Consider the following 26732-nt stretch of genomic DNA (forward strand, 5'->3'; position numbering starts at 1 on the left):
AGCCTTGGAGTAGATGATGAAACACCGTTATCACCTGTCAAAAGTTCTCTTCACTTTTATTACACATTGGTTCACAATAGTTAACATTTGTTTACAGGATCCTTATAACTTGTATTTTCATACATGTATTCCATATATTTAGGACACATTTATCATAATTAAGTCGGGTTGGACTAAGAATATTGTGCAGTAATGTTATCTTTGATTTTTATATAACTTAGGGACATTTCTGATGTTATAGCTTACTGTTTATGTGTTCTTCATTAAAGGACAAGTCCACCCCAACAAAAACTTGATTTGAATAAAGAGAAAAATTCAACAAGCATAACACTGAAAATCAAAATCGGATGTAAATAAGAAAGTTATGACATTTTTAAAGTTTCGCTTCATTTCACAAAACAGTTATTTGAATGAGCCAGTTACATCCAAATGAGAGAGTGGAGATGTCACTCACTCACTATTTTTTTTTTTAATTGTTTGAAATATGAAATATTTTGATTTTCTTGTCATTGTCATGTGAATGAAGTTTCATTCCTCCCTGAACACATGGAATTCCATTATTTTAACATTTTGTGCTTCAGGCAAGGAGGTCCTAATCATCAAATTCGTAAAAATTGAAATATTGTATAATTCAAACAATAAAAAACAAAAATAATGAGTGAGTGACATCATCGACTCTCTCATTTGGATGTAACTGGCTCGTTCATATAACTATTCTTTTAAAAATAAGCGAAACTTTGAAATGTCATAACTTTCTTATTTTACATCCGATTTTGATGAAATCTTCAGCATTGTGCTTGTCTGATTATTCTCTATTGATTCAAATCAACATTTTTCTGAGGTGGACTTGACCTTTAAGTAATTTCTTGTACCAGCCTCATGCTGGTACAGTCAAAATTTAATTGTACTGCCATATATTGGAGCAGTTCAGTTCATTATACAGTTTCCTGCAAAGATAAATCACAGAGCATGGTGAGTAAATAGCTTCATTCCTGTTCATTCATCCATGACATCATCAATAGAATAATAATGATAATAATAAATACTTCTTATTAAGCGCTTTTTAATACAAAAAGTTACAAAGCGCCATACAAATGACAAAAACAAAAAAAAAAAAAAAAAAAAAACTTGAAATAAAACTACACAAAATGAAGCATTACTTGCAATATATATATATATATATATATATATATATATATATATATGCAATATATATATATATAAATCTGAAATTTGAGCATCTTCTTCAACACATCAATAGAAGGACATTGTTTGAGTTTATAGGGTAATATACTGGTATTCTAATATTTGCTCGCCATATGAATGAATAATTTTAACCCTGATGTAAAACCCAAATAAACGTCAAAACTGAGAAATATTAATGCCAACAGGAAGGTCTACAATACATTTACACTTCTGGGCATGAAATTATGTGTAAAGTATTGAGTGCACATCGGTGGATTGGCACTTGTGCGCAACATAATTCTGCAAAGTTGATTATCAACATAAAAAGCTCCCAGCACGGCTTCCAGAAACAACTGAAGCTCTCTATGGTGATAATTAAATTTGCAAACATTTGTGAACATGGAGAGAAGAGTAATCAGGAGTTGGATTATCTTTATAGTTTTGATTTGGAGAAAAAGTTCATTAAGGCTTGGGCACACTCGTCTGATGTCCATCTCTCAATAAGAAGGTCACACTCTGCTCGGTTCACCTTATGGAGGTGCTCTTTCTCCGTCTCCCGGATCAGATTCTTGGCAAGTCTCAAGGCCTGAAATGAAAGGATACACATTGTCAGACAACATTGTGCAATAATTTTTTCATGATTTTCATCAAACAAAATATTTTACTTCACTCTATGCAGCAATGGCAGCTTCATAATGGTAAACTTGTACACAGTCAACACAAATGTCAGTTCATTATGACAAAACCACAACAAATTTTGTTGAAAGATCAAAATGGCTTTTCCCCATTACACTGAAAAGCAAGTTATCTTAGATTTTGAGATGTTAGAGGATTGCTATACATGTAGAAGTCTGAATAAGATATTTCTGGCTTGCAACGAATAAGTTATCACATGTTCAATCTCAAAAATAAATCAGAAAAAAAATAAAAGCAGCAATCATCTACTGCTGATCAGTTAGCGATGCTACCACAAGGCCACTTCTGGTCCATAGCACGTTCATGATGGCATAGGACCAAATACCTTGGCTGCTCAAATTTTGTACTATGAATTCATAGTCCATCATGGAATATAGAATGCAATGTTGAAGGCTTGCTGAGGAAATTTTAATAATATACAGACATATCTGGCTTGAAGCCTGTGAATTTGATCGCGAATTCAATCTGAAAAAATAAGTCTGTCCTAGTTTAACCTTTTCACAAGTGAGATTTAATGAATAGAGAAAGGAGATGTCTTTCTTTAATTCATAAAATTTACTACGAGCTACAACAGAAATAAGTGTGAACTTCATTGCATCCTGTAATTTGGATATTTTTTTGTGTGTCTTGAATGTTATCAAATAACTTTAACCTGTTACGTTTATGCATTCAATTTTTTTGTCAAAAGTTGATGTAAAATATACATCACCAATCAATCAAATTTAAGTCATTTAATTACAAAATTATGTATTCTTCTTTCTTCAATTATTTGTTTGTTGTTGCTCCCTAAAGCCTTAATGCATTCAATATGAAAAAAGAATTGCCAATATGTACAAACGGTAACTTACATTTCTTGGAAGTTGAGCATATTCCTTGACCTTGCTGTCCACCGTTTCTCTGAACTGAGCAGCAGGAATGACCTCTGTGACCAGACCACGATCAAAAGCTTCCTGCGCGTTCAACTTCTTACCAAACAGCAAGAACTCATTGGCCTGTAATAGACAGGTCAGAAAAAAATTTAAAAAGGAGATGTTTGTTTTGTCGCCTTTGATAGCTTTCTAATCAAACCACACTGAAACATTAACTTTAAAGGTGCCGAGATCTACTTGCATTATATTGAACTACATGTAATAATGTATAATTCCAACATTGAAATTTTACAGAGAGATTGAAGGATGTTCAGTTCATTATATGACGAATTCTTGAATGATCGTGTAAGATCACCATTGACCAACATCTCTCGTTATTACTATTAGTTTTCTTAATATCAGCCCTCCAAACATCTTTCTTATTCAAAATAGATCTAGATCTATGAAATTCTGACATAACATACGCTAGTTAAATGATGTAAAATAATGAAAACAATCAGAAAAATGCGAACACTATAAACAGCAAGCACATGACAGCACTTTTGTTAATCATGGCTTCAAAAAAGACCCATAAGCTGATAGAATCCCTTTTTTATTTTGACAATAATCTAAGTAATCATTCCATTTTCAACTAGTATCAGACTTATGTATAGTGATCTATATAAGCACTTGATAGTCCTGTTTTTTATTCTGTCACTAATAATTTTGTGATTGTCAACCAGAATCAATAATCAAAATTTACATTGGACTGTGTTTTGATAAACTGTACACCGTAACATGAAGGGTTAAGATAGTGCTTTGAAAACTTCACTGATCAGTTTCAGTTTATTTTAATACAAAACAAAACATAAAATTTTCAAAAGTATTACATTGAACAAATACTATCTTGAATTCAACACATAATGTAAGAAAAGGAGACTCCTAGATAATAAGATAGGAATAATTCTGAAATATGTCTTTACAGGGTGCGACATAAACGCTTGCCCGATTACCCGGGCAAGTAAAAGTCGGGCAAATGTTTTTGAAGTAAAGACAAAAACTACTTGCCCGAATTGGGCAAGCAAAATTTTCACTGTGAAATGAAATTTTACAAAGCTTCCCCATACTTCCCACGCAGAAAACAGAAGAGAAAAAGAAAAAAACAGTTAACAACTTTCCCCAATTCAAATTGCAAGCCGCTTTGCGACATTTTTTGCGATCTACACACAAAATCACACACCCAGAGTCAGCATAGTATACATGTGGCTGGTGCGCCCAGCCTCCCGCCTGTGTGGCAGGCATGCATGGATCTCCATGCTGCTATGCACACCAGCCCTATCCCCGATCAAACTCCGAATCAAAGTGAACAAGGGAACAAGCTCACATGAAAAATAGTTTTTCCAACAAAATACTCACTAAATCGGCGGGATTTTTTTTTATGCTTATCTGAATTCCCAGACTACTGATTTGGTGATGTGATCGGAGGAGCAAGTTATTGAGTTTTCATAACTAGTTTTAGCCGTTGTTATCGGTGTGGGAAGAAAAATGCATGCAAGTCCACGATGCCGTGATGATTCATTTGATTTTGAAGTTTGTCAATGTTTCTCTGTGAATTATTATTGATTTATAAAACATTTATTTTTCTAACAATTTTCAAAATATATTTTAAACAAATATCAGCAAGATTTACTTTAGATGATTGTGCATGTTTTTCAAGTTTGAGCTTTCTTCCTCTTTCGTTTTTTTCTTCCTTCCTTCCTTCCTTCGTATCTTTCTTTTTTCATTTCTTCCTTTTCTTCTTCCTACCTTTCTGTATTTCTTTTCTTTCCTTCCTTCCTTTTTTTTCTTTCTTTCTTCCTTTCTTTTTTCCTTCCTTCCTTCCTTTCTTTCTACCTTTCTTTTTTCCTTTCTACTTTTCTTTTTTCCTTTCTTTCTACTTTTCTTTCTTTCTACATTTCTTTTTTCCTTTCTTTCTACGTTTCTTCCTTTCTTTCTACCTTTCTTCCTTTCTTTCTTTCTTTCTTTCTTTCTTCTCTCTTTCTTTCTTTCTTTCTTCCTTCCTTCCTTCCTTTCGTTCGTTCTTTCTTCCTTTCTTTCTACCTTTCTTCCTTTCTTTCTACCTTTCTTTCTCTCTCTCTTCCTTCCTTCCTTCCTACCAACCTATCCTTCCTTCTTTAGTTATTTTCAGTGATTCCACTTTTTATTTTGTGTCAAGGTCATATACAAAAGCGCTTAAAAAATATATGAGAGAATATTAATCAAATGGCATATTGACACCAATTTCTGTCATAGGAACTAAAATAACTTCAAAAAATATTACAAGGTGCAATACTAGTTCACGTTTAAAAGAGAGGAAAGGGGCAATTATATATTAAACCGTAGTACTTTCTTTTGAAACGGTAAAACATTATTTTGAAGGATTTTTTTGCAGGCAAGTGCTTCTAAAAAGTTACGTAGCACCCTGCTTTATATCCTTTCCATCCATTCATTAGTGTTTATTGGTTTTTGATTTTTTTTCAAGTTGAATATAATTCATATCTATTTATATCTATATTCATATCCCACTAAAAATGTTCCCTTGTGTCTTCACAAAAGGCATTGAAAAGCCTTTTAACCCCACCGCAAATCTTACGACTGTTCGCGATCCGATTTTGGAACAAATCGCATTTTGCTCATTTTCTGAAAATGTGAATGGAACATACATTGTATTTGAGGTTTAAATTAATTGAAAGAATACTAATATAACCATTTTGAAAGATTGCAAGCCTTCATTAAATTAGTTTCAAATCATAGCCAATCGCACGACTGCTAGGACATCATTACGACTAGATATTAAATTCGCTTTTATTCTAAGGATGATAGCATAGTCACAGATTTGAACATAGGTATTCGTACAATGATTTCAAACATTACACAGTAAGATATTCCATGTCTCAATATCAGCATCAAATTCTACTACATTTATTCTGAAATCGGGTCGCGGACCAATTGTAAGGTTTGCGGTCGCCTTAACATACACCATTTCAGGAAGCTACTTACCTTAGCTGATCCCATCATCTTGGGGAATGTGTATGATGAACAACCTTCTGGACTCTGACCAAGTGCTGCAAAAGGTGTATAGAACGTTGCCTGTTTTCAAGGATATTACAAACAAACATAATTAATTATTACACAATATCAATAAAGCCTTCAACTGTGCAAGAATATGATGGAATTTGAATTAAAATATGAAAGACAATTTCACAAGAGCAAAATCCATCCCTCATTGAGATCTCGACAATCGACTACATGTTCATGATCAAAATCAGCATGACCATCAGCTTTTACGTTTTCTATACAATTATTTGTCCACAAATCTAAGTTGTATGGTACTATGAATAAATCATGTTGATTTATACATGAAACCATAAGCTCTAATTCATTAAATTGTCCACAAACTGCTGATTTTTTTTTAGTCTACATTATGCACACTGTAAACCTGTAATATGTAATCTCATAAAAGAACGTCTGGGGCCCCGTCTTACAAAGAGTTGTGATTGATCCGATCAATTGCATCTCTAGGGAAATCGATCAGTGTCATAATTTTTTCTACAGAAAATTTGCAAAATGTCCTTGTTAAACAAAAAAATAACACACCAAATTGTCAAGAAATCAATGAATTTATGTAAGTACATGTCTAGAAAATTCTATGAACCAACATACATTTTAAATGCTAACTTTGCTGGCTTTCCATTGTTACGATTGATCGCAACTCTTTATAGGAGAATGAAACCTTTGGACCAAGATAGCTTGTGTGAAAACAGAAAAATCACAGAAACAGATCAACGAAAGTTTGAGAAAAATCGGACAAATAATGAGAAAGTTATAAGCTTTTGAATAGGGTTGCGATCACTAATGCTATGGAGATCCTCACATTGGCAATGCGACAAAGATGTGTGATGTCACTCTTGAACAACTCTCCCCATTACTTTAGTATATATTTCACTTAAATTGCCTCTTTTATTACATCTATCAGTAGAACATGTATTCTTTCTATAGGAGGGCATGTAATACAGATTTTTAAAGAATACATCATGGATAAAGAGTTTGTATCACCATACAAAAAAGCAAAACGACACATTTTCAGGGTATTTCATAGTCCATCAAAGGGAAAGTTGTTCATGAGTGACATCACACATCCTTGCCGTGTTGCCAATGGGAGGATCTCCATAGCATTAGAGATTGCAATATTCAAATGCTCATAACTTTCTCATTATTTGTCCGATTTTTTCAAACTTTCTTTGTTCTTATTCTTTGATTTTTCTGTTTTGACACAAGTCTACTTGTTCCAAAGGTTTCATTCCCCTTTAAAGACGGGCCCCTGATCTTGTGAATGACCTAAAGGAAAGGCTTCCACATATCCCTATCTTGATGAAATAACAAATCAATTACAAAAGCCCTGAAACATGGTGATTTTCATTTGACATGCACTTCTATCAATTACTTAGATTGAAAAGAAAAACATTAGGCCGATATTAAGACCCCAATAGCAGAATCATAATGATGTTAATGAATTGATCTTATACAGGGGCAGATCCAGGCCAGGATTTTCCATGGGGGGGGGTTGGGGCATATTTTCCAGAGAAAAATTTGACAAGCAAAAAAAAAGGGTTTTAACCATTTTGTCCTAAAAAAAAATTGACAAGCAAAAGGTTCACTTTTAAAGGGGGGGCACACTTTTGTTTTAACGCCATTTTTACATTACAGATTTTAACTGTGTCTTTCAAAGGGGGGGGGGGCATGGGGCCGGATTTTCCCCCACCCCCCCTGGCTCTGCCAGTGATCTTATATTAACACTATGTGTATTGATATTTTCAATACTCTATGCCACATCCAATTATAAATCACATTCACATAGAGTTTGGAGAGTGTGTAACAATAAATTTGGTTTCATATGATAGAGTTGGGTTCAATGATGATTAAGAAATAGTCTTATCATCATAATGACATTTTTTAAATTAAGTGTCCAAATTCCGGCTTTTTTCTAGGACACACTGTATGCCAATTGTCAGCCTTTGAAATCATAGTTCTTAAAATGAACTATGCCCTTCAAATTCCGAACAATGAAGCTATACATTAATGCTCTAAATATGCCTCTGTGCATATCAATCAAATTAATTAATGATTAGTGGGGAGACATTTTTAATTGAAATGCACCAAAAGAAGTGAATAGCAATACAACTATACATTATTAACAAGGTGAAATAATAAAAAAGAGTGAAGATAAAGTGCAAAAGAGAAGACACATCAGTTGTCTAATTAATTAGTACTTGCACTTAAGAAATTAAGGGACAATTTCCATTGGAAGCTATTCCAGGGTACAGTCACACTCATGTAACCAATCCCAGACTGATCAAAGACATTACATTTTTTTTCAGGTGGTATACCATCCGTTGGTCTGGAGAGGGTTTCACAAAGATTTAAGTAAGAATTAAGAGTCGCACTTAAACGACAAGTCGCGTGCAGTATAAAAGGCATAACCGCATCGGTCAGATCATGCCAAGAGGACGCAAGTTACTGCGTATTGATTGATCATAACATTGCGCGCTGCATATCATATACGCGTCTCAGATTTAAATCATACTTATTCAGATTTAAGTCATACTCAGTCAGATTTAAGTCATACTTAATCTTTGTGAAACACCTCCCTGGAGTAGGTTTCCTGGGTGAAAGGCGTGGCCAAAGTAACGAATCTGTTGATAAATACGTGGCCGACCAATAAAAGGAGTCAGCTTCCAAAACCACCAGTGGTAACCAGCTCACCAACTGGCTTGGATTCCTGCATTGTTTCTACTGCAGTCATGACAACAAGGCTGTTGTCTAAATCAAAGTTTAGAAATTCAGCTCCAACTCAGCTTCTCTCAGAACAAAGACACACCGACGAAACTGACTCTAAAGTGAACAACCATATGACATGCAGTTTATATGTCATTGGGAATAACAGAGTATATTTGGTCAGTCTCGCTTGTTCGACTTGAGCAAAAGCCAGACATCACATCCAGAAGAAACTGTGACGAGGAGTAGATCGACAGCAGAACTTTGGCACCGCTTTCCTAGATAACAACTTTTTCAAGTTTTCTATAAATTAGTCTGTTAGTCATTGTCATTGTTTTACGAAGCATCTTCCACTCAGACAATTAGGAGATCTAAATGCAACACCTTCATGGATTATTTCCATTTTATCAATCGATTAATTTGACTGATTTTTGCTAACTTCGGCCATGAAGACAATTTATGTTAATGAAAGAGAGGTTCACCAACATAATTTTGCTAGAGGTTTTCGAAAGAGAATTTCAGTGGATAAAACTGCATGAAGATATAGCTGGAAAGTAAATGTATACAATTCACAATGGAATTTAGGGAAATGGAAGAATGTTTTGCTGCTTTGTTCATTATCAAAGGAATGGAACTCGTGATTGCCTGCTTCCTGATAACGTCAACATTACTTCTCATTCTCACTCATCCTCGATTTCGTAAACAACATCATATCTTTCCCTTTAACCTCGCTCTTGCTGATTTGATGGGCGTGATCGTATACACAGTTTTTGAGATCAAGAGGTATAATAATCAGGTATGTTTTTACAATCTGATTAATTTGAGATGTCTTTTGGTTGCTTACTCGCAATCCATGACATTTGCTCCTGCGCATTAAACCAGAGATAAATCCCAACTTCAAAACTAGCCCTAATCTTAATCATAATCCTCATATTATTGTGCTCACCTTTATATCGTCAGAGAAATTTTGAGGAAAAGCAATTGTCACAGGAGCAAATGTTTTTTTATCATTTACTAATTACATTTCTAAAAGGATTAGCATGAAATATAATTATTGCTATTTTCTATAATAATATCTATTACCTTCTGCAAAAAATGAATCCATATTTTGCTGCATTCAACCCAGGTAAAACAATGGGGACCTAGTACGAATGTATTCTATTGCTTTCTGTTGCTAGTTTGTTTATATTTTGTGAATGCGAAATGGAAATTGATAAAATGATAATCTAAATATCATATTTTATATCTTTACTTCTTTGTCTTCTCCTTCTTATTCCTCTTCTTTATAACCTTCCTTCTTATTCTTTACCCCCGCCCTTCCTCCTTTTTTCTTCTCCACGTTTCCTTACCCTTCTCTGTCTCTTTCTTCACAATTTTTTTTCTTTTCAAAGGACCTAATTTACGCTATTGAATTGAAAATACTGGCTGGCACCCTCTACATGTCCTTTATCGTGTCCACCATGAGCATCTTCCTGGTCGCAATCTATCAGTTCATTACGATCCGCATTGACCCGTTTGGGGTGAAAAACATCATTACGACTCCTCGGTGTATCATCGTCTGCGTCGTAACCTGGGTCATTGCTGGAGGGTTGATGATGTTTACGGACAAGTTTACTGGACACTACCCTATCATCAACTCGGGGTTCATTGTCATCTCCCTCTTGGCAACGTGCATCTGCTATATCTTCATCTATCGCTCCGTTGCTAAGGTCGAATCGAATGGTAACAACCTCCTGGAAGAGAGGAAGAAAGAGAACCAACGTGTCCTTTGTACATTCTGTATCATCCTGGGGACAACCGTCTTTGTCATGCTTTACCCCCTTGCTTCTGCGGCTTTCAACTCCTTGGAGACCTCCGGCTTCAAAATAAGCGTCTGCTTTGTGTATTTACAAGATATGCTGGTGATTACGAATTTCATAGCTAATAGCCTCATTTACTGGTGGAGGCTCAAGGATTTTAGATCTGTCGTAATGACTTGTGCAAAGGGTTGCAACACCAGGAGCACACATGTAGTAGAGATCTGATCAGTGATAATACCTTCAGTCATACCAACAAAAATGACTCCACACCAACCAACAATATGCATGCCATTGGAAATAACGTAATACCTTTCGTTGGTCTGGGGACAGTTTCGTTGGTGTGACTAAGACCTTGACGATCCAACAGGTTTCCCATCTAAATTAATCAGTTCATTGCATAGCCTTTGGACAAGGTTCTGTGTCTGTTATAATGTTTATAATAAAAAAAAATTAAAAAGAGAAACGAAAAGTAAAAAAAATGAATGAAAAAGAAAAACTAGCACATCAATGATGTGGAGATCATCCGGCATCTTGCAAAGAAATTTAACACACTTTTTTTATTTCAACCCAGTTGACACAGTAGTGGATTATATTGGTGACATAAATGGAGGAAACAGGATTGAAATTGGTGAATAAATGTCAAAGAAGTAAAATATTTTGTGATTTATGAATAATTTTGTATAAATAAGAATAAATAATTTTCTAGACAAAATTTCTAAATTCTGTGTAGAACCTTGGTGAGCCTCATGTAGCTCTCAGGTGGAACAAAAAAAATATCAAAATCGGTCTATAAATAAGCATTTTTGTGAGTTTTGAAAGATATGCATAAATTAGCATATTAAATGAGTTTGAAAATTTTGTGCAGAAATTTTGCATCCCCACCAAGAGCTATTGTATAATTAAAGCAAACAAAATTGAAATTGATCTACAAATGATGGAGAAAAAGCAATTTTTGTGTGATCTATGAATAAATTTTGCATAAATAGCATAACTTTCTAGTCAAAATTTCAAAATTCTGTGTGGAAATTTGGTGAACCTCATGAAGCTCTACCAGATGGACGAAAACAAAAGTCAAAATCAATCGACAAATAAAGAAGCAATTTATGTGAATTTTGAAAAATATGCATAAATTAGAAAAAAAATACTAGTCAAAATTCTGTGTAGAAGTTGGGAGAACCTCATAAAGCTTTACCAGATGGAAACAAAAAAATGTGCATAAATTAGCATATATCAAGAGTTTAGAACTACAAGAAGTTTTTAATCATCTGGCCCTTTGGGCCGGATGAGCTAAAGAAAGAAAGAAGCTATTGGAATTTTTTTCAAAAGCTGTGGCAAAAGTAGTCAATTCTAACTTGTTGCCACAGAAACCAAGGAAAGAAGGAGGTAAATGTGACTTCAGTCTCTCAACAGTATGTTTCATTTCGGTTTAGCTAATTCTCTTTGTTGACTTTTAGTCTCGTCTCAGCCACTACTTAATGAGGAATATAGTCAAGACACAGGGCCTTTTCAAAATGCTACTAATTGCATTGCATGGCTATTACTAATTTGGTGGGGGGGGGGCAAAAATATTCTATATGGGCAAGGGAGCGATGTGAGTTAGCTAGCAGATTTTTCCTTTTTCTGTAATTCAATACCGACATAGTACATAGTTTGGGTAATTTGTTTTAAAAAATATATAATTCATAGTAAAATATTTTTTTCCAGAACCTCAAATACAAAAAAAAGTGTTTAAAAGTTTCCAATTGTAATTTTGTATATTGCATTTTTTTGTAGGGAATCACCATTATTCAAGTCCATATGGCTTTTCATGATTCCCCCACTTCTCATATTGTGCAATTATTTTTGAAACATACATTGTATAGATCTTTTGATGATTTTAACAAGAGAGTAAAATAAATGAAATAAAAAAGGTATGTTATATGGAGTTATGAAAGTTGATTATTCTATTCTTCAAACACCACTGTGGTCTTGCCTATTTAACACACCTGCCTTTTACAGTGTAGGCCAACTGGGGCGAACTAATCTAGCCTTACTCTTGTAATTAGGAAAACTTGTCTTTGTCATTCGCATGCCTGCCAACTCTTCGAATTGAGAAGACAGTTTTGGGGAAAATGATTCCACTATTCAACTTGTTGTTTTTTAATTAGCCCTACACAAAATCCAACAACAAGAACCCCGAAATGACAGGCCTGGTCTATGACAGTATACAGTCTTTCCATTAAATCAAATTCATGCATACTATTCTCGCAAGTTTTGATTTAAAGTAATAATAGCCACCCCAAAAAAGTTTTTTATTCAAATATTCGTTTGATTTATATCCCTTTCCTGCTAAGTCACATTAATGAGTATTGTTTTCGATCTTGAATTTCCCAATTAAGGGCAAAGAGAAATTTTAAAACATTTATTATTTTATACATTGTATGCATATTTATATGATTATAATGTGGTGTTCTTGGTTTTAAATAAACTTGATATAAAACTTGAAATAACCTACAGTAATTATGATATGAAATTAGACTTGGTACTAAACACAATTTTAAAGAAAAAATGCATTCTGATTTTATTGTACTTTATTTTCGCACACAATTATTAGATTTTCGTGGATTTCACACTTGAGGCTTGTCATTTCATTAAAATGATTGGATATTTATCATTACAATTATTTTCATTATCCTTGTTGCAATTATTAATTATCACTATATGAAAAGGAACATATAGCGATCCTTTTATTGGACTACAACTGAAATATAATATTGTTTGTGATATAAGATTGAGACTTACCGTATCTGAAGCATAGACAACATCCATTAGCCCCAGCGTCGTGACTGCGATACCAACCGCTGGACCATTAACAGCACAAATCAAAGGCTTGGGGAAATCTATAGTTGAATTAACATATCTCCTGGAACGATAAGCAATAGACGGTATATTTATAAGTCATAGATTATCTATAACAATGCCACTGACTTCAAAGACATGTCATTTTCCGAATTTCTGAACTAATGTCGTTATCTGATCCGGGATCAGGATGAAATCCTGGTGGCTTTGTGTCCAAAAACCATCCCGGGATGATTCCAGGATCAATGAATTTTGGACACATTTGGGAAAGAAAGATAAACAAAATCTTTACCTGCTTTAATTCATTATGTTTCTGCCAAATTCTTATTGAATGTTTAGAAGGGATAGGTATATCATTGCTTTACAAATATCTTATTCCTGTAGTACTGAATCCCTCATGCCAATTGCAACTCAGTTCGACCTTTTCCTCCACGCTTTATGCATGAGTAATGAACAGAATGTAGACACTAAAAAACAATTGTACTTGATTTGTTGCCAATTTATTACATTTTAGCACTATAGCATTCGATAATGCACACGATTATGCTCTAAATTGGCAACTTATCCAAAATTAGATAAATTTTGGTGGGCTAGGTTCAGTGTTCAAGGAAGTACAAAAATGCGTTGGAGGTGTTGGGGGGGGGAGATCGTATGGAACAGAGAGAAGATACTAGACTGAATGTAGGGGGGAGGATAGTAATTCTTAATGTTTTGAAAGCAGATGACTTGAGGACAAATCGGCTTCCAACAATTAAATCAAAGGTTCATTCATTCTTAATTTCACTGATACTTTGTCACACAAACAATGAGTAAATCATCATGGAAAATTTTTATTAAAGAAAAAACAAGGCAAAAGCGATTTTGTGTCTCGCCCACGTATAAAAATAACCAGAAATATCGTGATTCGCGAGGGCATGCAACAGAATTGTATCAAAATTTCATTGTAATGTGACTAGGATGGAATAACACTTGCCTGAAGTCTTGCACGTAAACTTTAATGTTGACCTGAAAATGACCTTTGACCTTATCATGTGACCTCCGACTGCAGCATAACATGCAGGTCCCCCAAGTCCATCTACCATCCAAGTTTGGTTGAAAAGCACCTTACGGTTGCGTAGTTAGGTAAGGTTGACCTGAAAATGACCTTTGACCTTATCGTGTGACCTCCGACTGCAGCATTACATGCAGGTCCCCCAAGTCTATCCACCATCCAAGTTTGGTTGAAAAGTGACTTACGGTTGCAGAGTTAGGTGTCATAAGAGAGTCTTGCATGTAAACTTTAACATTGACCTGAAAATGACCTTTGACCTTACCATGTGACCTCCGACTGCAGCCAAACATGCAGGTCCCCCAAGTCCATCTACCATCCAAGTTTGGTTGAAAAGCGATTTAATGTTGCGGAGTTAGGTGTCATAGGAGAGTCTTGCATGTTAACTTTAACGTTGACCTGAAAATGACCTTTGACCTTACAATGTGACCTTCAACTGCAGCATAACATGCAGGTCCCCAAGTCCATCTACCATCCAAGTTTGGTTGAAAAGCGACTTACGGTTGTGGAGTTAGGTGTCATAAGAGAGTCTTGCATGTAAACTTTAACGTTGACCTGAAAATGACTTTTGACCTTACCATATGACCTCCGACTCCAGCATATCATGCAGGTCCCCTAAGTCCGTCTACCATCCAAGTTTGGTTGAAAAGTGACCTACGGTTGCGGAGTTAGGTGTCATAAGAGAGTCTTGCATGTAAACTTTAACATTGACCTGAAAATGACCTTTGACCTTACCACGTGACCTCCAACTGCAGCATAACATGCAGGTCCCCCAAGTCCATCTACCATCCAAGTTTAGTTGAAAAGCACCTTACGGTTGTGGAGTTATGTGTCATTAGATTTGGATCCCTAAGTCTCGCCTTCACCTCTGGTGGGCGAGACAAAAATGATGAAATACACGGACACGACAAATGCTGCAACACAAGATCACCGCCTTCACTTACTCGAGCAGGTTGCTACCCTTCACAGATTCTTCATATAAAACACTCGGGTCTATTTTCATGAAGTTGTTGAGGTCATTCCCACTACTATAAAAGTCACCAGCACCTACATGTATCAAACACAAACATATGAACCATTACTTTACACTGGTATGGATAACAGCCTCACCTACAATTAATATTAGCCCAAGTTTTCAAATTATCCATCTACTTCTGGGCTCTGTAACACAAAGGTTTGCGATCAATCGCTTAATGAACTGACCAATCAAGATCAATCTTACAGGCGCATTTGGTTTAAAATACTGACCAGGGACCAATCAGTGCGGAGCTTTCATATAATGCAATCCATCGCAAACCTTTGTGTTACAGAGCACAGATTGGCAAAAAACGTCCAAACAAAATATGTTCAAAATCTGATCATGAACACACAATAATTGGGTTATTTCATGGCACTTGGGTTTCATCCAAAGTTTGAGACAAAAGATGGATGATTGGGGTATTATCAAGCATACTAATTTGGTAAAGGTATGCTCCAGATTTTGGGACAATTCCTTCATACTACCAACCATAACACGCTTTTGAAGACATAAAGGCCCAATTCACAAAGGTGGTTTTGAAAACCTAAGGTTGAATCCATGGTTTATGTAGATTTCCTGTATAAATTACGCTCAATTTAGCACGTATCGGGCAAGTGTTTAAAAAATGTCCAATGCTGATACACGTTTTTGTCAGTGCGCCAAATTGACGCCTATTACCATGGTTAGATTCGCTGTTTTATTCTTGAGTCCACTGTTTTGAGTAATGAGTCCACTCTCCGAACAGTGGACTTATGAATAAAATAGCATGGATAACCACGGCAACAGGCGTCAATTTGGTGCACTGTGACAAAAGCGCACATCAGCACTGGACATTTTTTAATATACGCGGTAAAATACGCGAAATTTATACAGGACATCTGCATAAACCATGGACTCAACTGTGGGTTTTCAAAACTACCTATGTGAATTCCGGCCAAAGAGCTGAAAGTCGGTATGCACCATGGCTCTCTGACACAGGTGATACTTTAGCAAAGAAACAGCTAACTTGGGATGATTGGTGACGAGTTCTAAACTCTGGCTTTTCTCACACGGGCTAGAACTTTGAGACCAAGCCAATCGGGATGCAGCAGAACTGCTCCATGAGAGCTGAACGATAAGGGAGGGGGAATAATATTTTCTGTACCAGGGGGCTATATTTCCTAATTCTGTTTGGTCTAACTTATCTTTCACATTGAAACGCAATTTTCAGGGGTTATTTTGGACAGGTGGGGGCTAAATTGCATGTGGTAGAGCATTCACTAACTATTGATATTCTTGTTCATACACTGAAATTCTTTTTTAATTTGTTTTGACTCTTTTTATTTTTATTTTTTAAAGAACCAAGCCTCAATTCTGTTTTTATATGAGAACATACAATCTGTAATATGGAACATTTTTTCAACAAACCTGTAATTAGAGCCAAGACCACGCTGTCATCCGCTCCAGCTGTATCAAGAGCAGTTGCCCATTCTGAATACATCTTGACAAATACAAACAAAGTAAAAAATGAGTGGGATATCACAAACAGAGTAATCACATGAAAAAGTAATTTATCCCACGTAACAATCACGTTTCTGTAGTTTTATAACAAGGTGGCAGTATATAAAATCATGGTGAATCGCTTGTATCTTGATGAGTTGGAATGGGATTAGGGTAAAATGAATAGTCTGGGTTTTATTCCATTTTAAAGCATATTTTTTGTCTTAACATATCAAAACCTCAATTGTTACAAAATCAAGGCCATATATATATTTGGACAAAATAATATCATCTATTTATTGAATTTTTAACATTATTTTGATATCATTAATGTTGCAGTGGCTAGAGCTAATTTTATTTTACAAAGCAACAAAATAAACTGGACGACAAATCATATTATCCTTAATTCCCATCCACCCCAAGGCCAAGATAACTCAGCCTAGGGTATATGGAAGACCAGTGCTACAGTGAAATCAAATCAAGATTTACTTAATTTTAATTAAAGGTTATCACCAAAATGTTGGTACTCATTTTATCCCAGGATATACAATAATTCTCCTTTAAATGCCCGACAATGGACAAATACTATCTAGTGCATCTGGAGCCTGTTTCATAAAGAACTTACAACTGTTGTAACTTTGCCATAATGTCTACTACCATAGTAACAGGGCTCAGCAGCCAATCGGAATCAAGGTTTCCATGGTAGTTGCCATCATGGCGAAGGTATAACAGTTGCAACTCTTCATGAAACGCGCCCCATGCGTTTTTATTCATAAGGCATAAAACCATGCATTCTACCAACAAATGACCGCTCTTACCTCCAAGGTTATAGCATTCTTCTTGTTAGGTCTATTGAGAGTAATGGTTGCTACCCCATTCTCCACTGTATACTTGAGTCCAGTGAAAGACAGATCTCCTTCTGATATTGAGGCCACCTCTGCTTCACCTCCTTCCTGTCCAGCGAGGTCGTTGACGATGCCAACATATTTCTCTTTCGCCTGGTCCTAAAATGAGGAAAAGGAGAACCTGTATGTCACGTTTGGAAATGCAAGAAAAGTCATTCATCATTATTGATTTAATATAAAAAATAATAATAATAAAACATAAAAGGTTAAAGAGAGAGAAAAAAATAGAGATAGGAAGAAAGAGAGAGAGAGAGATGGGATGGGAGGGGAGAATGTGCCATTGATGTTTGAGTGATCAATCCAGGTGCCTGGTGTTCAATAGAGTGCTAGTTGTATTGTGTGTAATGCTTCATGCCTAGCAATGAAAAGGACAGTGGTATGGCATTAATTATCAAGTATGGCTTTCCAAATTAAATTTCTCTGACACTCTGATTGAAATGCAGGAAGGTTTCTAAGGATTGTCAAGAAAATGATGTATGGATTCTTGCGTGAAAATGGCACGAGAACATGCCTGATATATGTAAAATCCCTGTCACAAGCAATTTTTTTTTATTTTTGCACTCAAGCCAAATTCTAAAATTTGGTTATTTAACATAGAAAATGTTACAGGACAAATTTATTAATGGTGTAATTCTGAAAATTGTGTTAAAATAAAGAAAATCTAAATTTGAAAGGTATTGATAATTTACTCATTTTGGCCTTGTGATGGCAGTATTATTGAGTTGTATAAAAGACCTATGTATTTAATTACTTTAAATAGGAAGGGCTATAAAATATTCAGCTCTTGCAGGTTCCTTTGTTGTAGGTTCCAGGTTCTAGTAACAGGTGGAATAAACACTTAGCATTCCAAGACCCGCCCGAGGTTCATTGATTGTACAGTGCACCTAATTGCTGCGCACAGAGAGTAAGATCACTTTCATTTTGTTACTCTTTGAGAGAGGTTGTGTTCTGAGGAGCAAGGAAGATATGACCCTCAGTTTTAATTAATTTTGGAGTTTTCCTACCCACAATGGTGGTGAGTAATTTTGGTCTGAATTTCTGATCTAATCCAAATTTTGTTATAATAATTATACCAATCAGTAGCCTGTTTCGGTACTGATATTTTTTTTAAATTCTAAATTGATAAAGTCAAACTTAATTCATTTGGTTATCTTTTGAAAGTCAATATCATTTATATGTGAACCTATGTTATATTCATTTTGTTGAAATTTCCATGGAAATGAATCGCATTTGGAGCGAAATGATATAGTTGTAATAAACAACTTTAAACCTGAATAATTATTGTGCAATGCAATTACTTATGTGTACTTTGACTACATCATAGCTCTGTTCACTTTAAAAAAAGATGCTTAGGGTATGTGAGGTTGTTTATGTGATTTGGGGTGATCGGTGACCAAATCTTTAGGTAAACAAAAACCCAGGTTTGATCCTGACAATCCCATTATTTCAATATTGACACCTACCTCTTATCCTCAGGAATTTAGAATACAAATTGTGACCATTGTCATCAAGTTTGTTAGGCATAAAAATAATCCCTTTATATAGAGTATGAAAGTGTGATGTCATCAATTTTCACCTTTTGCTCATCAGCGTTTTTTAAACCATTTTTTGGTAGAGCATGAGGAAATACCTTCACAACCCAAATAGAGGTGGGAATCTGTCCATGAGAGCCTTATATATGACCTCATGAATACCGGTACATAATCAGCCCCACTGAAACCAATGTATTATTGACTTGATTCTTGTGGAGCGTTGTTGCCCAGTCGATTAGTCTTCGGACTTTGAAACCGAGGGTCGCGGGTTCGAATCCCAGCCATGGCATGATTTCCTTCAGCAAGAAACTGATCCACAATGTGCTGCACTCAACCCAGGTGAGGTAAATGGGTACCGGAAGGAAGTAATTCCTTTAAAAGCTGTGTGCGCTATGAACGCCTAGCTTAGCCGGGTAATATAGGAACGCCTTGAGCACCTAACAAGGTGGATATGTGCGCAATATAAATATCCTATATTATTATTATATTATTATTCTAAATGTTAGGAACCAGGTCAATAATACATTGACTTCAATGGGGCTAATTATGTATTCATGAGGTCATTTCTAAGGCCCCCAAGAACTGATTCCCTTAAAGTTTGTTAGTGGGTGTTTTTCATCATGCCCTGCCAAGGTATGGTATAAACTAGCACATCAATGATGTGGAGCTCATCCGGCATCTCGCAACACAATTTAACGCAAATTTAATTCCAGCCAAGTTGACACTGTAGTGAATTATATTGGTGACATAAATTGAGGATATAGAATTGAAAATGAAGAAATGACATAGAAGCATTTTTTGTGATCTATGAATAAATTTCATATGAATTAAGTATTAATTATTATCTAGTCAAAGTTTCTTAACTCTGTTTAGAACCTTGATGAACCTAATGAAGCTCTCAGATGGAACAAAAATAACCAAAATCAATCAACAAATAAGTAAACAATTTTTGTGAGTTTTGAAAATATATGAATAAATAGCAGATTCAATGAGTTTCAAAATTCTATGTTTAAATTTTGTATCACCACCTCGAGCTATCATATGAAGCAAACAAAACTGAAATTGATCAACAAATGAAGAAGAAAAAACATTTTTTGTGATTTATAAATAAATTTTTCATAAATAAGAAATAATTTTCCAGACAAAATTTTGTGTACAAGTTTGGTGAACCTCATGCAGCTCTACCAGATGGAAGAAAAAAATCAAAATCTGTCAACAAATAAAGAAGAAGAGGAATTTTCTGTGATTTATGAATACATTTGGAATAAATTAGCATAAATAATTTTCTACTGAAAATTTTCAAAATTCTGTTTAGAAGTTAAGTGGGCCTCATGAAGTTCTACCGGATGGAAGAAAAAATATCAAAATCTGTCAACAAATATTAAGAAGAAGAGGCATTTTCTGTGATTTCTGAATAAATTTCGCCTAAATTAGCATAAGTAATTTTCTACTGAAAATTTCAAAAATCTGTGTAGAAATTTGGTGAACCTCATAAAGTTCTACAAGATGGAAGAAGAAAAAAAGTAAAAATCAGTCAACAATTAAAGAAGAAAAAGCATTTTATGTGAAATTTTAAAAATATGAATAAATTTCGAATAAATTAGCATAAAAATTGTTCTAGTCAAGATTTCAAAATTCTGTGTACAAGATTGGTGGACCTCATTAAGCTCTACCAGATGGAAGAAAAAAAAATCAAAATCGGTCAACAAATAAAGAAGAAGAGCATTTTATGTGAATTTTTAAAAATATGCATAAATTAATTTCGCATAAATTAGCATAAAAATTGTTCTGGTCAAAATGTCAAAATTCTGTGTAGAGGATTGGTGAACCTCATGAAGCTCTACCAGATGGAAGCAAAAAATTCAAAATCGGTCAACAAATAAAGAAGAAGCATTTTATGTGAATTTTTGAAAATATGCATAAATTAGCATACAAATTTTTCTGGTCAAAATTCTGTGTAGAAGTTTGGTGAACCTCATGGACCTCTACCAGATGGAAGCAAAAAAATCAAAATCGGTCAACAAATAAAGAAGAAGTAGCATTTTTTGTGAATTTTGAAAAATGCGCATAAATTAGCATATTTAATGAATTTCAAAATTCTGTGTAGAAGTTTTGAATGCCCCATTTGAAATTGTGCACGGACGACAGACACCACGCCACGGCATAAGCTCATCTTGCCCTTCGGGCCGGATGAGCTAAAAATGCTTAAATGCGAAAAAGCTTTGTGATGACATCGCTTTGGTACTATATAACATTCATGCCTATACCAAACTTAATGTAGCTAGTTCACTTCTAATCTGATCCCATGATAATTTCATGGTGAGTGGTCCTACTCAACTTCCACACTCATATTGGTATGTAAATGGTGGAGATTTTTTTTACCTAATTGCTATTAGTAAGCAAACAAAAAGAGGACCTATGGCCTAAGGTCATCTCCGGGTGAAATTTCCCCAAAATTACCTTTTTTTTAATTAACCAGTTTTGTTTTAATCATCGGGGGGGGGGGGGGGGGGGGTCATTCCAGGATCACTAACAAAAAGATGTATCCATAAATCTGCCTTACTTATCATTCAGCTTTGCATTTTCTCATGAATGAGTCCTCCAGTTACAGCTCACTTACACTACAATGTTTTTAATTCAAAATCCATCTACACCTCCATTTATTTTTTTTATAAAAAAAATATTTAAAAAAAGTAGAAATTGATCATCAATGAATCAACTTACCTGTGACATATCGCCTAAAGAATCCCAAGCAGTCCACTTCGCCTTCGCGACAATGTTAAAAGCTCCTGGTTTAGAGATGTTGCACTTGCCAGTAGTTGCCTGCAAAATACATATCTATTATTATACAGTGCGTATCAAAAAAAGTTTACACTTTGAAAAAGCCCTGGGAATTAAAAAATATACAACATGTGGGTAATTTTTTCACATATAATCTTGGGTTTGGGTCTCATCTATCCAATTAAAGTAAAAGTTTTGACAGAATGTTTGACTGTCCATTTTTGTAAAGCTCGCAGAAATCTGTTTGCGCAGAAATGCTCGTTTTCACACTGTGTCAAGGGGAAAGGGCGAAATCAAACTTACCCTGCGAAACATTTCTCATACATTTCCAATTGCACTTTTTGTCAATTGTAATAAATGGATACATTCAAGCATTCTGTGACAATTTTGCCACCCAAATTGAAATTTCAAATATTACAAGAAATTACAACTTTGCAATACTGCATTAATTTCTACAAATAATTGTTTTTGCATATAATTAGTGCCTTCTAATTCTCATTTGTGGATGAATACTCGATAAAACTAAAAAGATTGTGTGTAAATCACCTGTTTGTATAGGGCATATATCTGAAGCTTCACTTCGTTACCTGGGTCTTCTTTCAATGAGTTCAATCTATCCTGAGCTGCAGTAAATTCAGAGTCGGAAACCGATAAGACGCCTGCAGTTTTATGGATCAGCCTCTTTGATGCCTGCGCCTGCAAACTGAGAAAGATATTGAAATAATACATTTTTTAAATTGCAGATCATTAAAGTCACTAATCATAGCAATTGTTTTGCAGTTGAGAATTTCAACACAGATCAGTTAAAGAAACATTTCTTTCTTCAAACCACAGAGGACTGTAACCACCCTTCAGACACCAACACAACTTCCCAGACAGTTGCATCCTTCAAGGCAGCTAGCTGTTGAAGACCAGCTTTGTCATTACTGCTAACCCTCTCTCTCTCATTCGGTGTGTTATTTCAAAATGGTCCTGCACTGTATACATGTACATCCAGATCCAGCAGGGGTAGCAGAGGTGGGGGCTGGGCACTTTTTTCCAAAAAACGTGTAAAAAAAACATAGAAATGGCCAAAAAGTTGTGATTTTTTGCATGGTCAGCTCCCCACTGTGAAAACCGTTCCGCAGCCCCTGTCCAGACCATTGCAACACTGCCAATCATCACGTCAAACCTCGTGCATTTCCTCACCTTGATACTATTCCTCATAATTATGAGAAGATTGGGGCCTGGGTTCCCATGAATCTTTGTCAGATTCACACAGGATCCATAGGGCGAGTGGATACCATGCGCGACCAAAAAAACACGTAAAAAGGATGTCTTTTTCACGATAGGGCACGTTACGTACGTAATGTGATAAGGGTGTCAAAAACACAAAAATAATGATAAAAGGGCATCTATTTCGCTAGGAAAATTACGTGTTTAGGGTCGAATTTGTGGGGATGATAAAACAAAATTAAAATGTTTTATAAAGGATGTCCTTTTTGCCCCAACACTTCGTGTTTAGAGTCCGATTTGCGCGAGGTGTAGAAGGTGGGGTCATACTAAACCAAATAAGGTAAAGCCGACGACCGAATGACCCGTATGTACAATAAAACATTTCTGTACTTGTTTAGGGTTCATTTCAGGGAATATTTGCCAAGAGTATCGTTTTGTTTCCAATACTTGTTAAGGGTAGGGTTTCACACGCCAATACTTGTTAAGGGGTGCATTTTCGGAATATAGAAATTACGTGTTTAGGGTGCTTTTCGAGACCCCATGGTCGCGCATGGTATCCACTCGTGAATGGAAGTGGCCCCCCCGGGGTAAAATTTGTGACATTGGGAGGCAAAATTCAGACTTTGTTTCTTCTGGTTTCTGGAACAAACCCTTCAACGAATTTCCACTAGAAATCTAGAATTGTGCACATTCCTTTTCCCACTTTTATTCAACCTGACAAAACAGACACCATAGAATACCTACGTTACACAGACTTTTTTTCCATCATCTTTTTATTTTCTGACCTGGAATGATATTTCAGTGTAAATCCCATATTTTTCATGTGAACACATTATTAAGATGCAGCATAATATTAATTAACGTGTTAACTTTACTTCATAAATATTATTTGAGGAACATGGAACATAAACTATTTTGTATCTGCAAATCAAAAATATGTTTTTTTTTCTCAATGGTAAAGTATTTTCCTGCATCAAATATACATGTATAGGCTGAATTCTAATAAAAACATTGATTAATGATTAAATCACAGTATGAAACATGCTTATTTATTGGCAATATGAATGTGAGCATACGCTTAATGCTTTTCATTGTATTAGATTACACAAACAAAACCTACACGTGTGTTTATAAATGAACTTCATATCCATATAAAAACTTGGTAAATATAGAGTGGACTTGTTTATTGTCAGTGCAAGGAATCAATTTACATATATTTCAAAAGAAAATAGCCTGCATATGGCTAACAATTTCTTGCATGTACACTGTATAGGTAATAGGTAATAAGAAAATAGTTGAAATCAAAGAAAAACACTTAGCAATGTAATTTATAGGTCTTGAGTCCACCTGAGCAAAATGTTGATTTGAATGAATAAAGAGAATTCGAACTAGGAGTTAATGCTGAAAATTTCATCAAAATCAGATGTAATTTAACAAAGTTATGACATTTTAAAGTTTCGCTTATTTTTCATATGCACAACTCAATGACTTGCAAATGAGAGTCGATGATGTCCCTCACTATTTTTGTTTTTCAGTGTTTGAAATATAATATTTACATATTTGACAATAAAAACAACTTGACTGAATCATTAAGAGTTAAGGCGATGGTAATTCCACGTGTTCAGGGAGGAATGAAACTTTGTTTCAAGGACAACGAGAAAATGGGAATCAATAAATCATATTTCATAAAATGAAATACAAAAGAAATAGCGAGTGATGTCATCAGTCCTGTATTTGCATACCGACCAGGATGTGCATTTATAGAACTATTTTGTGAAATTAGGCGAAAACTTTATTGCCATAACTTTCTTATTTTACGTCTGATTTTGATGAAAGTTTCAGTGTTATGCTAGTTAGATTTTTCTCTTTTTATTCAAATCAACTTTTCGTTGGGGGTGGACTTGTCCTTTAAATGTGTGAACAAAATCCAAGTGAAACACAGGCAGATACAAGACTGTATTTATTTAGTCATAGTACTAAATGAAACATAATTTATTTCAAATATTTTCTATTCTAATCAAAAGGAAGTCTATTATATACTAATTCCATAATATGCATATTTTCAGCATTGAGCTATTATGTTTTCAGTTCGCCAGTCCCATGTTTTAAGGACATTGTTTCTGTGTAACCATGGAGCTATATCCATGGTGTAACATAGGTAGAAAGTGGAATCTTGTATCATCTTGTTCAGATGACTGTAACGAATCGAGTAGAAAATAATGTTAAAATCTCGCATGATGTAAAGGATTTGTTTTCAATAACAATTTGAAAAAGCATTGGCTCAATATAATCTTTAAAGGAAGTACTGACTGAGATGGTTGTCTGATCGTGATATCGATCGGCAAATGCAAGTATTTCTAAAATCTAAGTTGCAGCTCTGGACACGTGTGTATCTAGGTATCAATAACAAAAGAAATAAAAATGGCGACGTAAACAGACGGGGTAAGTGAACGCTCTTGCTCTTAACTTCTTTCAATTTTACTACTACTATTTATTTAATTAATTAATAAAAAGAAAAATGTAAAAAAAAATGGGGGTAAACATATGTAAAACTTGCCCATGTATAGTGAGTGATTGTATTACCGACCGGCCTTGTATTACCGAACGCGCGCATCATATGCGTCAGAAAATAATCAAATACGCTCAAACCTTTGCAACTTCCTCCCAAAGGGAACTTAAATAGAAAAATGATGAAAAATTATCAAAAACACAATTTCAAAGTCTTTATATCCTCAAAACAATAAAATATGGTCAAAATAGCTCATCAGTGACTTTGTTGTTTTCCCAACTTTTCCCATAGAAAACACACGTTCGGTAATACGATACCTTTTCAAGTGACCAAAATATTTCACTTACGAAGAGGGGTCCGATTGGAAGCTGATGTCGTAAAAATGAAAAACAATTTCGGCAAAATTTCTGCATGTTTATATTTTGTAGGTATTTGTGTATTTATGGTGAAAGTTTGGTGAATTTTATTGGAATAATTAATGTGTTTGATATGATCAAATTCATGAGAAGTGTTCGGTAATACGATCCACTACCATATATTGTAGGCCTACCGCCTAGGGCTTTGGGCGAAAAACAAAAAATAAAATTGGTGATTTAGGTCTAGGTTCAACACGGGTAATCCTGGCCTCTACGGAGAGGCATATAAAGCAAATCCAGGCGTTAGGCATGTTAGGGGAGTGACCATACGTACAGTATTTTCACTCCCATAAGGCCAGACGCCTCCAGAGTCCAGGCTAGGCCAACGGCCAACCCACGGGATCCTACCGGCTGCAATCGATGCACGGTGCCGGTACCGGTACGTAGGGCGGTACCGCGAACGTTTCGTGACTTGCAGCCTTTTAACTTTTTAAGGCTTATAAGTTATAGTTTAAATAACATTAATCTGTTCATATTTCTTGGATAGGCATTAGCTCATCGCAGTACATTGAACAACTATTACTTAATAATTTAATAGGTCTACCTTTTTCTATAGATATTAAACAATATCTGTGACCTTGATCCACACCACCTGAAGCCGAAGAGCGCAGACATCTTGGTGTTTGACGCTCATATGGATATGGCTTGT

The 26732-nt window shown here is 35.1% G+C and overlaps 1 protein-coding gene across 2 annotated transcripts; it reads right to left on the minus strand.

Annotated features, from left to right (window-relative positions):
- Positions 1-1210: 1210 nt before the first annotated feature.
- On the minus strand, positions 1211-26732 carry LOC121407664 (enoyl-CoA delta isomerase 2-like). 2 transcript variants are annotated; one of them, XM_041598845.1, is made up of 10 exons: positions 26628-26732; positions 22490-22646; positions 21887-21985; positions 17544-17729; positions 16654-16726; positions 15173-15275; positions 13124-13244; positions 5769-5858; positions 2730-2873; positions 1211-1771 (listed from the first exon to the last, which is right to left on the minus strand). In XM_041598845.1, exons 1-10 carry the CDS (start codon positions 26696-26698, stop codon positions 1619-1621), a joined length of 1197 nt encoding a protein of 398 aa, XP_041454779.1. In that variant the 5' UTR covers positions 26699-26732; the 3' UTR covers positions 1211-1618. The 2 variants fall into 2 exon arrangements, with proteins under 2 accessions (XP_041454779.1, XP_041454780.1); XM_041598846.1 differs by lacking the exons at positions 1211-1771; positions 2730-2873; positions 5769-5858 and adding an exon at positions 9905-10276.

Source organism: Lytechinus variegatus, chromosome 2 (assembly GCF_018143015.1).
Source record: "Lytechinus variegatus isolate NC3 chromosome 2, Lvar_3.0, whole genome shotgun sequence".
Classification (NCBI taxonomy): domain Eukaryota; kingdom Metazoa; phylum Echinodermata; class Echinoidea; order Temnopleuroida; family Toxopneustidae; genus Lytechinus; species Lytechinus variegatus.